At 52.8% G+C, this 14088-nt stretch overlaps 1 protein-coding gene across 5 annotated transcripts in view; it reads right to left on the reverse strand.

The window, feature by feature from the left end:
• Nucleotides 1-14088, reverse strand: part of NRG2 (neuregulin 2) — a 191208-nt gene that overhangs the window by 15516 nt on the left and 161604 nt on the right. For 3 of the 5 annotated variants that reach the window (XM_039468269.2, XM_039468262.2, XM_074380246.1), the window contains exons 4-5: nucleotides 8954-9074; nucleotides 2381-2439 (exon numbers count right to left, since the gene is read on the reverse strand). In XM_039468269.2, the coding sequence (XP_039324203.2) occupies nucleotides 2381-2439; nucleotides 8954-9074 (180 nt within the window). Of the gene's footprint in view, nucleotides 1-2380; nucleotides 2440-2821; nucleotides 2899-8953; nucleotides 9075-14088 lie in introns of all 5 variants that reach the window. The other 2 variants (XM_039468267.2, XM_074380252.1) reach the window with 1 other exon arrangement.

A 14088-nucleotide genomic window follows, 5' to 3' on the forward strand; every position in this document is an offset into this window, starting at 1 on the left:
GACAAGCTTTGACCCATGGGGAGTGGAGGGGCTGTTTGTGGAAGAAGGAGAAGCTTCAATGTGCTATTGCAGTCACAGCCTCTTTCCTTGACCTCTGCAAAAGATAACCTGGTCTAGATGCTGCCTGGGCAGGGTGTGAAGGTTGGAGGCTTTGCTCAGGAAGTGCTGGGAGTCAGCCTCTAGGGGGCTGATGCTGCCCACCCCGCATGCCAGCTGTAGCTGGGAGAGGTACTAAACTGCACTCCAATCATAACGGCAGGCTCTCTGCTAAGCCCTTCATATGCAGCCCTTCATTTCATCCTCACAGTGACCCCACAGGCATGAATGTCATCATCCCCATTTTACAGATAAGAAAACAAATTGAGAGGTTAAAGAGGCCCCCAAACTAGTAAGCTCAGCAGCTGGGATTTTTATTGAGATCTCTTTGAATTTGAAGCCTGAACACTTAAGCCAGCACTTCATACCACCTTTTCTGTAATTATCTGCTAGAGCAATATATGAGTGCTCTCTGGGAAAGTGCTTGAAGAGGATAAATCCTTTACGAAAAGGTAACAGTCAAGCTCCTGAAGACACTAGGCAGAAAGGCCTGGACTGCCTTTACAGGATCTTTTCTGGGCTCCTGGGGCCCTGCTGACCCTCCCCGCAGACCTGGGCTGAAAGCTGAAGCAGCCCAGCTGGCAGAGAGGCCTTGGATTGCAGCCCAGGTTCCGGAGGCTCTGCTGCTCTGATTTAGGACAGGCCGGGGCTCCCCGTCCAGAACAGTCCCGCAAGCCTGGGAGGCTCTCTGCCGAGAAGAATATCGCCTCACTGTGTCTCCCACCTGCCCCCCTGCTCTGCCTGGGCTCTGCCTTCTCCTGAGGCCCCTCCTGCTCTATCGTCTCCCACAAAGGGCTGGGTATGACTCTGAAATGATTGCAGAGCCCATGATCTAGAGAATTCTGTTGGGCCGCATGTCCTGCCCACAGGTTCTGCCCTTCCTCCTTGGCCTCCCAAACTCCACTAAGAGTTGACCATCTGGGCCAAGCAGCTCCCACCCATGGGGCCTCTATGCCCCTGTGGGGTTGGAATGGGGAGTAACTTGCTGACCTTTTGTGCTGTGGTCTGACAAGGACAGGGAAGGATCATTTCTCCACCCTGAGACCCAAATCCCCAAACCCCTTTTCTCCAAGGGCTACCGACATGGCTCCCTGGGTCCCCCCTTCAGCATCTCCCAGAATTCCACCTCCCAGTATCCAGTGCCCTGTGGACACTTGGTTCCAAACTCCTCATGGGGCCCAGCTGTCCTCCCTGGAGAAGAGGAGGTGGGGGGTGGGGGGAAGCAGGGGCCCAGCCTGCTCTGCAGGATGGGATGGGTGACTGGGGACAGGCCTTGCAAGCCAGCGGACCCCTAGCCCTCAAGCGGAATCCGTGGCTGGCCAGTGGCTTTTTGCTCTGCTTCACCTCCACCTGGCGGTGCTGGAAGGAATTGCTCTCAGGCCCCAAAGAAAACACTCCACAGTTGTGGCTGTGTCCTTGGAGCTCGGGGCTCACTTTTCTTTTTCTCTTTTTTTAAATTTTCTCCTTCTTTCCCTTCTCTCTCTCTCTCTTTTTCTTTCTTTCTTTCTCTTTCTCTCTCTTTTTCTTTCTTTCTTTCTTTCTTTTTTTTTTTTTGCAAACTGTATAACAGAGAAAAGTCTAACATCAGAATTCGAAGAAAGAAAGGGAATAAAATCCTAGATAGGAGGATTCAGACCACAGAGGTGCTGGAGAGAGTCACCAGTTACCCCTCAATTCCTCAACCTTTTAGCATCTCCAGCACCAACACACCCCCCGCCGACCCGCCCCCCCATCTTGTAGCCACGTGAATATCTCTGGTATCCATGGAAACCATTGCCCTGGGGCCTGCTCTCCCTTAATTCCCCTTTCTTCCCTCTACCCTGTTTCCAAACCCTCAAAACAAACAAACTCTGGAAAATGGGCTTTCTGAGAACTTTTTCTCTCTCAAACACGCCAGCACACACACGAGCACACACTCACTGCCCGTCCCATCGGTCCCCTCAGGTAGCCTTCGGAGGCACAGGAAGGCTCTGCAAATGCTTCCTCCCATTCTGGCCGGGCTGCCTGACCCCCAGAAGTCAGGAGAAGGCCTGGGTGTGGCCCTGGCTGCTGCAGAGAGATCTCAGCATTACTGTGCCCAGGAGGTACAGCCCACATGCGGAAGTGGGGGTGCCAGGGGGCGTTTCCATCCCCTCTGCCCAGGCTTCTGTGAGCACCGAGGATTGAGAGGAGGGCAGGACACCCTCTGCATCTCCTCCTAGTTTTGCTAAGCAAGGCCCCATCCCTCCCCAGGGGGAGACTGTCAGTCACCAGGGAAGAGAAGAAGTAGAAGAAAGAGACATACTGGAGAAGTTGACCATTGCGAACTGCTGACACCTGTCCCCGGTGTATCCCACAGGACACCTACCAAAAGAAAGAAAACCAGAAAGAGAGAGCCAGGATAGCAAGACACAGGCATTGCAACACCCCGGCACGGGCTCCTGCCAATGCCAGCTGGGTTCCTTGCCACCGTTACCATTTGTATTGGCCTTGCCACTCTGCCCCTTACCTGCAGCCCTGAACTTTAAACCCAAGGATTAGGCCAAAAATGAAAACAAAGCAAAACAAAACAAAACCAAAACCAAAAAGAACTAACAAACCAAAATACAAAAAAGAAAAGAGAAACAAAACAAAACAGCCAAAGATCAAAACAACCAACACCCCTGGCCCTACGCCCTACATCGGGGGGACTGCACCCGGAAGCTTTCTAAGGAGCAGGGACTTGTGTTTGTATCTTCAAACATACTTTGCTTAGGATCTGGCATGTACAATCGCAAAGGCAGTTTCTCCAAACATCTCTGTCCGAAGAATCCATTTGGACATCTGGAGAAGGAAAAGGGGAAAAATCACAGAACAAACTGGCATCATCCGCGAGGCTAAGGTTAGAAATCAAAGTGCACAGTGATGAATGAGAAAAACCGAGTCAGGCACTTGGGGTCATACTTGCAGCTGAAGGGACTGGAGTCGGGGCTGGGTGGAGGGCTCTGAGATCTCCTTAAAAATCTGTCTAACAGATGTGGCTCCATGGGTGGTGGGGACGGTGGGGTGGGCCAGGGAGGAGGATGATTTAGGGAAGCGGGGTGAGGGAAGATGGGAAGTTGTCCTACTGGCCATTGAGACTTTCCTTCTTACCTGCCTGGTGCCCCATGAAGCAAGAACTGTGGCCTCTTGGTGCCAGGCAGTCAGTCAGCTGGTAGGGATCTGGGAGCCTTAAGGAATACCAAGTTCTTGGGAGCTCCTCCCAGGACCTACTGAGGGGTTCTCTCCTGGGCCCTGGGCAGGTTTTCTCATCCAAGAAACAGCTCCCAGAAAGCTCGGAGAACTTGGGAATGCTGTTCCCAGACTGTATGTCTATGATCTAGGAGATGTTTTATCTGTTCTCTCAAAGAGGGTTCTGTGGCTAAATCAATGTAGGAAATGCATTCTCAGGGTGCCTTGCAGAGTTGCAGTGCACATTCACCTATGAAAGACTATGAAAGTTGCATAGGAGGAAATAGCTGAACTTTCCATGTAGGTTCGTCTCAAATTTATTTCACCGTGGATGTTGTTTTTTGAGGAACCCTTGTAGAATATGGTTTGGAGAAGCCCGCCCCAGTGCAATGTACATGGGAAAAGCTCAGTAGGGAAATGGGAAGTTGGAAGGAGCTGGAATTATCAGCATCCCAAAGTGGGCCTTCCTGATACCAGGTGCAGGGAATCTGGTCTCAGGTGGCAAGGACCGCAACAGGGATTGGAGCAGGCTCACTGGGGGACCCTGGAAGCTGGTCCCCATCAAGGGCCTACTGGCAGCCATCCTGGGAAGCCCTTCCATTTCCCCATGACCTATTCCTCCATCACTGCCTGGCCCTGCCCTGGATCTCATTCTCTGATCTTGCCTTGCTTACAGCTCCAAAGCACCACCCACTCAATCTCCCTGACCTTGTCCCTACCCCTAAGGCACACTTTCTTCTGCTCTCTGGCTGCCACCCCTCTCCTCAAGTTAGTCTCAGATTTCTTGAAGATTTCTGGGAGACATGCCCAACTCTGTACTCTCTTCTGAACCCCAACAAGGCCAGATACCTAAGGAGAAGCTTACAGGGAGGGCTGGACCCCTTCCCCACATCTCCCTACTCAGAGATGGGTCTATGTTGCCTCTGCATCTTCTTCCTTAGGAAATTGGTGTATCACCAGTATCTTCCTCAGTAACAGACTATTCTTCAAAATTAATCCATTTAAACTTCCTCAAGAGGCAAGTGTACTCAACTTCCTAGCATTACAGTATATAGCAACCATCAGGAAGCCACTTAGGCTTACAGTAAGTGGTGGCCATTGGTTGTGGCAGATACTCATGAACATCTGTGACCTCAGATCTGGAGGAGTGGGGAATGGGAGTGGCATTGAGCAGAGGGCTGTAGTTTCTCTGGGCCTTGATGGCATCTCCCCCAGGGGAGGCAGGAGGTTCGTCCTGTAGTGGTAGGAGTCTGTGTGGAGGTTTGCCTGGCTAATGGAGGGGTAGTGGAGGGCTGGGAAGTGTATCAGGAAAGTGGCATTGGTGGGGAGAGGTGCATGCTCATCTTGTTGAACAGGTGGCTTGGGGGAGGAGACCACCATCAGCCCCCTCGTCAACACGTCCTTCTCTGATCCCTGGCGCTCGTCCCTATTCATCCCAGCTCAGGAAAATGGAGGTAGTGGCTAAGGCTTCCCAACCAGACCAGCTCCAGCCAGGCTCAGCTCTTCTTCCTCAGCTCTTGGAAACTGATGTCCACGTGTGATGGGGACTAGAGGGGGAGAAGTGATTTTCAAACATAAGTGCCTTTGGGAGTGGAGGATTGCCAAAGACCCAGGAAGTTGCCAAAATGACTCTTGGATTCCACAAAGGAACAAGAAAGAGACAGATGCACGTGTGTCCAATGTCTGCGATCAGCCCAGCTCTTGGAGGCAGGGAAACCTGTGTATGTGTATGAATGTGTGTGTGTGTGTGTGTGTGTGTGTGTGTGTGTGTGTGTGTATGACAGACAGAGAGAGAATAGGGGAGTACAGGGGCAGAAGGGGCAAGGGGAAATGTATTTCCATTGCTGATAAGCGGGGCCACTGCCCCAAGACCCTTGGAGATCAATGACAACTCCATACGTCCCTGTGGCCTGGAGTACCCTGACTACATCCTTACATCTTTCATGGCCGCTGAGTTGCACAATATTATGGTCCTAACCTTCCTTCCTTAAGAAAATGTGCTCCCCGCTGGCTGAACAAAACAAAAGGCACTGGGGACAGGCACAGTGAGGGGTGGTGGAAGGCTGACAGCAACTACTGTTCGTTCTTTGGGGCACTGGCTCCTTCAGGGACCTCCTGGACACTCCTGTTTCTCTCCTTAGTCTTGTTTGCTGAGGATGAGTCACATTCAGGAGGCTAGGGCTTCCCTAGAGAAGGCTTTGTGGGTGAGCTGGGCCTATAGCCTCTCTAACCTGCACCTAAGACCAGGGTAAGAGAGTATGGGGTACATTAGCCTATCAACCAGGATGGGAGTCTGAACTGAGCAATGGGGGCTGGGTGGTGGTTGGTGGTTTCCACTGAAACTGGGATTGATTCTCTGATTTTCAGGGGCCTAGTGGACAGATTAGAAGCAGCAGGTAACAGCCTTCCCAGCCTTTCCCACTGGGTCATCGGCTATGACTCTGGGAAGGTCTGTCCCCAGGGCTGGAGAAGAGCAGGGTGAGAGAGGGGCAGAGAGGAGAGCCCACGGGCTGCATCTGGGGTGACAGAGAGGTCAGGACCTCTGCCTTCCCCTTCCCCACCCCACCTCCCGGGCCTCAGTTTCTCCTTTTAGTAGCCTGGGGATAATGCCATGTGTGCTGCCCTCACCCGGAGGAGGGGGTGGATGAAGGATGACGGTGTGCCCCGGGCACTGGAGGGAGTGAAGGGCCTCTGAGTTCATGAGAAGGGTGAAGATGTGGTGAGGGTGAGCAGGCAGATGGGGGTGGGATGGGGAATTACCTGGACATGGGTGGGGTAGGGGCAGAGGGATGAGGGGGATGAGCTGATGGGAAGGGGAGGCATGCCACTGGTATGTGCACAGGGCTGGAAAGAGTCTTGTTCTGTCATCATCCCCTGAACCAGTCCCCAAGAGTCACGCACCAACCGTGCTCTACAAACACACGGAGAGAAGAGGAGAAAGCAGCAAGAGGGAGTGCAGAGGCCCCTGTCTGACCCAGACAGGGGACAGTCACCTTGATTTGGACTCCCATTTTCAAATCCCTCTACGCTGTCTTTTTTAAAACAAAATTCAGTATCAGTGACACTGTTTCTTTTGGCACTGAATTCCAGAAAAACAGGAGGGACGGAGTGTGCCTGCTTTCCAACACTCCCTGCAGGGCTCTGAACCAATACACAACAACAAGTGTAAGAAAACCAGGAAGGAAAACTGATTTTTATAGAAACTGGAATGAAACTGACCAGTGTAGTTTCATTATCCAAGCTAAGCGGAAATGCAAAAAAATCAAAATAAAAAGTAAACAAACAGCACAAATGGTAAGACGTGAGTTCCGTTTCCTAAGTTCTTTCCTTTTTATTCCATTCAGGTGTCATCAGGAACCCCGAGAGGCCTGCCCCCCTTCCCTCCCAGCTCGTCCACCCCCAGAATGGCCTCTGGGCTCTGCCCGGCCCCCCACCCCCCTGCCCTTCTCCAGCACAGCTCTGAGGACTTGCCATTCGGACGGATGCCCCTCTCCCCCAAGGGCTGACAAAGGGAGTCAGGGAAGTTGGTTCCAGGCACCTCAGCTGGAACCAGGGGTGGCCGAGATGGGGAAGTGGTGGCTCTGGGTACCCAGGTCTAAGCAGTGCAGCCCAGTTGCCCTGGTGGGGAGGGGAACAGGGCACCGTCTTCACAAGGCTCAGGCTCCTGCCTCTGCTCTTCTCATTTAGCTGGGCAGGACTCAGGAGCCCTAGGGGTGCAACCTTGCTGGCAGGGCCCTCCTGGAGCCCATGTAGCTCACCACTCCCTTGCTCACACCAAACTCTAGCACTGGAACCCTGGCCCCCATGGCCCTCCTCAGCCCTGGCACCTGGCCTGAGGGGCCAGAACCTTCCCTGCCTGGATGAGGGCTGACTTCAGTGGCAGTGCTGGATCCCTTCAAGGTTCAGGGGTCCAAGGGGCTCGGGAAGAGGAGAGACCTGGTGTGTATGTCATGGGGAGGAAGAGGGTGCAGGAGACAAGGAAAGGGGGATGCAGGGCTGGGCCATCCCTGTGAGGTATGCTGGACCCTTGTGAGTTTCTAGTAGATCTGTTCCAAAGAACTCAAGTTTCAAGGCTAGAATGTTCCCTAGGGTTTGTCATACTAACATGGCAGCCTCCTAGAGGCAGAAGGTGGGGAAGGATGAGGGGCTGAGTGTGGGTTGAGAACTTCCCTAGAGGGCCTGTTGTTGCTATTGGGACTGTCCCTTAAGATTTGGGATTGGGGAGGGTGGGAAAGAGATGGTAGCAGGTATGGTTGGGGCCAGGGAAGAGGCCAGTGGGGGCAAGAGTCACGGTTCTGCCTGGCAGTGCGGGCTGGTCACCCAGCACTGAGGTGAGCATAAGGGAGGTGCGGCCCCTTGTTACCATGTTGTTAGGTGGAGGGGTCTTTAAAAGTCCTGGCCTCCTCACCAGGCTAACATTCCTGGGCAAGGCTGTGTCCAGGAAGGGGCCTGTGGATCTGGAGTGGGAGATCAGAGGCAGGGGAGCTGAGAAGTGCTGAGTCTGACCTGGTCTGGGGGAAGGTCAAACATCTCTCTCTGAATCTCCACCGATGTTTTGGTGGCCTTTGCCCAGATGCCATGGGAATGGGGCAGCTTTAGCACCTTGCCAGGGCTCTAGGCTTGGGCTGCTTTGAAACACTTAAGTTATTAACTAGCCCCACCCCCCACTCCTCCCCTAGATCTGTCGGGAGCCTGTGCTGCCCTCACCAAGCTCTCCTCCCCTCCTCACACACTCACCAGAGAATCTGTCCAGCGGGCACTGTAGGCCCAGCTGCCCAGAAGATCTGGCTGGGCCTGAACAAGGCCTCCCTGACAGCCTCTCTCCCACCTGCCCTGTTTGCTATGGGGAGTGGGTGGTTCCGAGCCCCTTGGAGTTCCTGCTGGGGCCACCCTGCCTGGCTGCTGAGCAGGCTCTAGCTCCTGGGGAGGCAGAGAGACCCCAGCCTGAGCCTCTCCTCCACCCTGACCTCTGCCATTGGGCCATACTCAGAGTGGCGGGTGTCCCCTCATCCCATGGAGAGGGGGCTAGGGCTGAAGGAGCACAGGCAGCACCCAGGGCATCTTTGTACAATGGGGTCCTGTAGGGCAGAAGGGCAGCCAGATCCTGAGGTCAGTACTGGGTTCTGGGCAGACCCCTCTTCTCCTCTCAAGACTACAGGAGCAGAGGGCTCTGGCATCTGCGCTCTGGCCACGCCAGGCTCCTTGTTATTGGGAAAGATGCAGCCTGGGACATGTTCATTAAGAACAAAGTTTGGAGAGTTGCTGAGAGATGGGGAGGAAAAGAGGGGGAGAAAGGGAGACCAGGGGAGGGAAAGAGACAGAGAGGGAGAGTAAGAGAGAGAGAGAAAGAGACAGAACCCAGTGCCCAGTGCCTAGGGCATAGACTTTCACCATTTCCCTAAAGGGTGTTGGTGAAAGGGTAGACATCAGGAGATGGGGTGGGTAGGGGCCTGGGAAATGGGGACTGTACAAGCCCCTGTGCCCCTTAGAGCTTATATCTCCTCATATTCCAGGAAAGGGCTAGGAAGTAGGACAAAGCTTCCTGTCTACACCCCTTGGGGAACCCTTGTCAGTGGCTTGGAACCCGCTTTTCCTAGAGCCCTCCACTTCGGACCCAGCATCTCCTACCCTGCTCTTGCCCCCGTGCCCACCCCTACTGGTCACTTACTTGCAGGAGATCTGGTTGATGCCCTCGATGTAGTAGCAGACTCCTCCATTGACGCAATAGGACTTGGCTGTCTCGTTGCACTTCCGGGCGTGCCCCGACCAGGATGCCAGGGTGGTGCTCACTGAGGGTATGAGAGACATGTGCCAGTGACCCACTGAGACCATGTCTAGGCCCCAGCTATCATCTCCCTCATGCCCCATCTCAAAACTGGAAGATGACCAGAGGCTGCAGGAACGACTGGGATGGTCCCTTCTAGTCATTATTGAGGCAAAGGAGAGGCCATCATGAGCTCTGCCCGTCTGCCCAGTGCAACCCTGCACCCAAGCTCTAGGCGAGCTTCCAAAGGCCAGGAAGATTTTCATTCTTTTGTTGGGGGCGGGGCATGGGGTGAGAAAATAGCAGGAACTGCTTCCTATGCTGAATAAGAGCCCACCTCTCCCCTTCCCTGCCTGGCTTTCTGGGGGCTCCCTTGCAGGTAGTTGAGATTCTGATGTCTCATGTGGGGAACAAACCCATGAGGGGTTGCAGGGAAGACACCTACACCTGCCTGCAAGGCTTGGGCTCTCATGGTGGACCAGGGAGTGGCTGAAAGGGAGCTGGGACTGCAGGGGATGGCACCTTCAGGACACTGTCATTTTCTAAGATCTGGAGAGGTGTTGGGGGTAGGAGAAACCCTAGCTTCTACCCTCTTCCCCCTTTTTCCAAGGGCTGGGCTGGCTTCAAACCTCCCAGGAATGCTTCAAAGGCTACCATGCCCCATCTCCATAAGCATCTGGGGTCTTCTCCACATCTCCCCATCCCAGACAGCCCCCTCCTCCCCAACCTCATCAGCTATTGCTCCTGGAGGGAGCCTCCAGGTCTTGGAGAGCCCCGGTCATAAATCATGGGTTTCAGGTTGTTGAGGAGACAGGGCTGGGGAAAGGGATGGGGGCAGCTGGGATGTGAAACTTGGGGAGAGCAAGGCTGGGCTTTAAGACTGCATGTCTGATTGACTGGACTCATTTGAGAAATGAACGTCACTGGAGCGCTGCTCCTCATCAGGGAATGGCATCCAGAAAGCTGGCTTCAAGTGAACATTCTTGCCCCAAACATCAGTTTTAGATAATGCCCTGTCCAATCCAGACCGGACAGCCAGAAGCAGGTCCTGCTTCCCTCAGCTCCCAGGGCCTCTGAGGGCCTCTGGTTTCCACGCAGCCGGGCAGTGGCCTCCTGAATGAGGTGGCCCGAGTTGCCCTGGCTGGCCCTGTCTCCTCAGGGGTACCGGGTCTCTCTCACTCCCCGCAGCAATGGGGGTGGAAGTGAGAGGAGGAGGAGGATGGCAGGCACTCGGCATCCTCAGTGTTTAGACGTGGGGAGACGGATGGAGCGCGGGGGGCTGGGAGTGTATACACAGCTCTGCCTCTGTATATGTCTGAGGAGCACGCTGATAAAATCCAGCGGGCAGGGCCGGCTTCACCGTCCCCTCCACATCATGCCTGCTACTGAGCTGGCATCCCGGAGCCCCACCCCTGCTGAGGTCTCTCCCTCCTTGGCTCAACCTTAGACCCAGCTGGAACCCACATGCTGGCTGGGACTGGAGACCTCCTGCTGATCCCTGCCCCACTTTTGGGTCAGTGAGACCCAGGGAACTAAGAAAGGGACAGAGAAGAGCAACAGCTGAGGTGACCTCGCCTGCCAGTTGTAAAACCCCCTTGCTGGGAGAACCCTTGAGGTTGTCCTGCCCTTCATTCACATTGCACGGGAGGGATGAAGAGAGAGAAGACAGCAAAGTGTCTGGCCAGAGTGCAGTGTGTGTTGCAACAGAGCCGCAGGGCTCCTAACCCCTGGCTGTGCACCCTCGTCATCAGCACCCAGGCTTGACATAAGCAGACGAATGCAAGCACAGTGAGGACCACAGGCCTGGGATCTCCTGTGGGCCTCGGCTCAGCCAGAGAAATCTCAGCCTGGATCTGTCAGGACCAGTCTGGTGTCCTCTGCAGTTGCGGGTGGCATATACTGCCCATTGCTGTGCCCATTGTTTCACCCCAGCCAAGCGAGCAGTGGAGAGCAGGGAGGATGCTGGGGTGGCTGGGGCCACAGTTGCACACTTGGGCTTCTCACACATATGTCTGCGCTCATCGAGGCCTTGGGAGGCCAAGGACAACTCCCGAAGAAAGACGGGGCCTCCCCAGCCACGTGCATTGAGCGCAGGCTGCCAGCATCATGTTGTCGTGGGGACTAGGCTGGGGCCCCGGAAAGGTAAAAAGGGAGGATAGTCGGGGAGCCAGTCACAGGGGGTGTGGCGGCAAGAGTGACCACAGGAGTTTCCACCTCAGAAAGGCCACTCCTCTGTAATGGCAAGGTCTTCCTAAGACACTACGGCCCACCTCTGCCAGCGGGGAAGCCACACTCTAGGGAGATGCCACACGGAAGATGTGCACTCACACTGTGGTGCAGTCACACTGTTCTAGCACGTGTGGGCTCCCGTGGCAACGCGGCGTATCTGTACACACAGACTCCATCCACGCCCGCATCTCCTCCCCTACTTCAGGCCACTGTTGTCTCTTTCTTTGATGACCACAATAGCTTGCTCTCTGGTCTTTCTGCCTTCACTCTTGCCTTCATCTCTTTTACTTTGCAGCAGCCACAGTGGTCTTTAAAATATGTCAATGGAATAAATCTTTTCTATTATCAAAGCTCTCCAATGGCTTCCATTTGCACTTAGAATAAAGCCCCCAACTTCTCCCCAGGTCTAATCTGAGCTTGACCACCTCTCCCACTTCATCTCCCACCTGTCTCCTCCGGTATGTTCACACTACACTGGTCATAGCTCTGCTTCTCTAAGAAGCAGGTGCCCTCCACGATGTTCAAAATATCAGTGTCTCAGGGAGGAGTCTCCTGACTTCTTAAGCTGGTCAGGCTTCTCCCTTATTCCCTCTCTTAGCTTCATATACTTCTACTTATGATTATTCTAACATAATTACATGACCAGGTATGCAACTGTTTGCTGGTTTTTTGGTTTTGTTTTGTTTTGTTTTCTGAGACAGAGTCTTTCTCTGTCACCCAGGCTGGAATGCAGTGGCGTGATCTTGGGTCACTGCAACTTCCGCCTCCCGGGTTCAAGCAATTCTCCTGTCTCAGCCTCCCAAGTGGCTGGGATTATAGGTGCATGCCACCACACCTAGCTAATGTTTGTATTTTTTTAGTAGAAATAGGGTTTCACCGTATTGGCCAGGCTGGTCTCAAACTCCTGACCTTGTGATCCACCTGCCTCAGCCTCCCAAAGTGCTGGGATTACAGTCATGTGCCACCACGCCCCACCACCTCTTTGCTGTTTAATGCTTAGTTCCTTTGCTAGAATGTAAGCTCCATTAGGACAGGAGCCATGTCTGACATGTTTGCCCTGAACCCCAATGTCTACAATGGCGCCTGGCACATAACAGGTGTTTAACAAATATTTACTGAATGAATGAATGAGAAAATAAATATCTTATTCTTTGGAGGAAACAGTGCTCTCTGCTACCATCCCAGGGACTAGTCTGGTATCCTTGGAGGATGATGATATCTTTTTGGTAGATTAAAGCACTGTCTCCTATTAAATGCAAATATTCTGGAAAGGACATTAGGGGAATGAAAATCAAAGCTTCAGTGAGGTCAAGCTCATGGCTGGCTCATGCCTGTAATCCTAGTACTTTTGGGAGACCAAGGCAGGAAGATCACTTGAGACCAGGAGTTCAAGACCAGCCTGGGCAATGTAGCAAGACCCCATCTCTCTAAAACACACACACACACACACACACACACACACACACACACACACTCTGAGATGCCACTTTCACTAGGATGGCCAGAATCGAGAAGATGGGTAATAACGTGGTGACGAGGATGTGGAGAAATTAGAACCCTTATGTATTGCTGGTGGGAATGTAAAATAGTGTAGCTGCTTTGGAAAACAGTCTGGGAGTTCCTTAAAAAATGAAACATAGTCATTATGTGCTCCAGAAATTCCATTCCTAGGTGTATCCTCAAGAGATTGAAAACCTATGCTCACACAAAACTTGTGCCCAAATATCCACAGAAGCATCATTCATAACAGCCAAAATGTGGAAAAATCCAAATGACCCAGGAATCCGAGCTTATGAGTGGATAAATAAAATGTGGCATGTCTATACAGTGAAATAGTATTTAACCATAAAAAGGAACGGAGTACTGATGCATGCTACAGCAAGGATGAACCTTGAAAACATTATGTTAAGTATAAGAAGACAGTCACAAAAGGCCACATATTGTATGACTCTATTTATATGAAATGTCCAGAATTAGTGGTTGCCACAGCTGGAGAGAGGGAGAAATGGGAATGGCTGCTAGAGGTTATGGGGTTTCTTTTTGGGGTGACAAAAATGTTCTGAAATTAGTGGTGATGGTTATATTACTTTGTGAATATAGTAAAAATCACTGAATTGTATACTTTAAAATGGTGAATTTTATGGTATGTAAGTTATAGCTCGAAAATTTAATTTAAAAAAGTGCCTGGAAGGGGTAAGCCCAGGAAGTTTTGATAAACTGTTAGTGTCTTGGTGTGAGTTTATCAGAGCCCCTGCAGAGTGAGAGTGGCAGGGCGGGAGCCGCTGCTGTGGAGATGTGTCCCCTGCTGTCCACACTGCAGCTGCTTACCACCTTTGCTCATGGAGACAACTTCTGCCTGTCCTTCAAGACTCAGATCGAGTGCCTCTTCATCCATCGAGGCCCCTTTCCCTTTGGTAAATTGCCTACCTTCCTCTGAGTTTGTTAGAAAAGACAGACTTTTAGAGTTCAGGTTTTAGTTTCCTGCCATCTGAGGGACTTCCTTGGGGGCCAAGACTGTGACTCCCCAGAGCTTGCAGCAAGATCTGGTTGAATAAGCACTTGCTGAATGCGTGACTGACATGAGTGTGCATCTGTGCGTGTGTGTGTGTTTTTTAAACAGCCAGCCTTTTCAAGACTCCAGGTGAGGGACTGGCCCAGAGGCCTCTCCACGGCTTCCATGGTCCTATGACACCCCAGGTCAAACCTGCCTGTCCTCTGGGGCAAAGCCTGACATCAGGGCTGGTACAGCCACCTCAGGACATTCCCAAGCTGCCTTTCACCTGAGATGAGGCATCTGTTTCTCTAGCTCA

Source organism: Saimiri boliviensis, chromosome 1 (genome assembly GCF_048565385.1).
Source record: "Saimiri boliviensis isolate mSaiBol1 chromosome 1, mSaiBol1.pri, whole genome shotgun sequence".
Lineage (NCBI taxonomy): Eukaryota > Metazoa > Chordata > Mammalia > Primates > Cebidae > Saimiri > Saimiri boliviensis.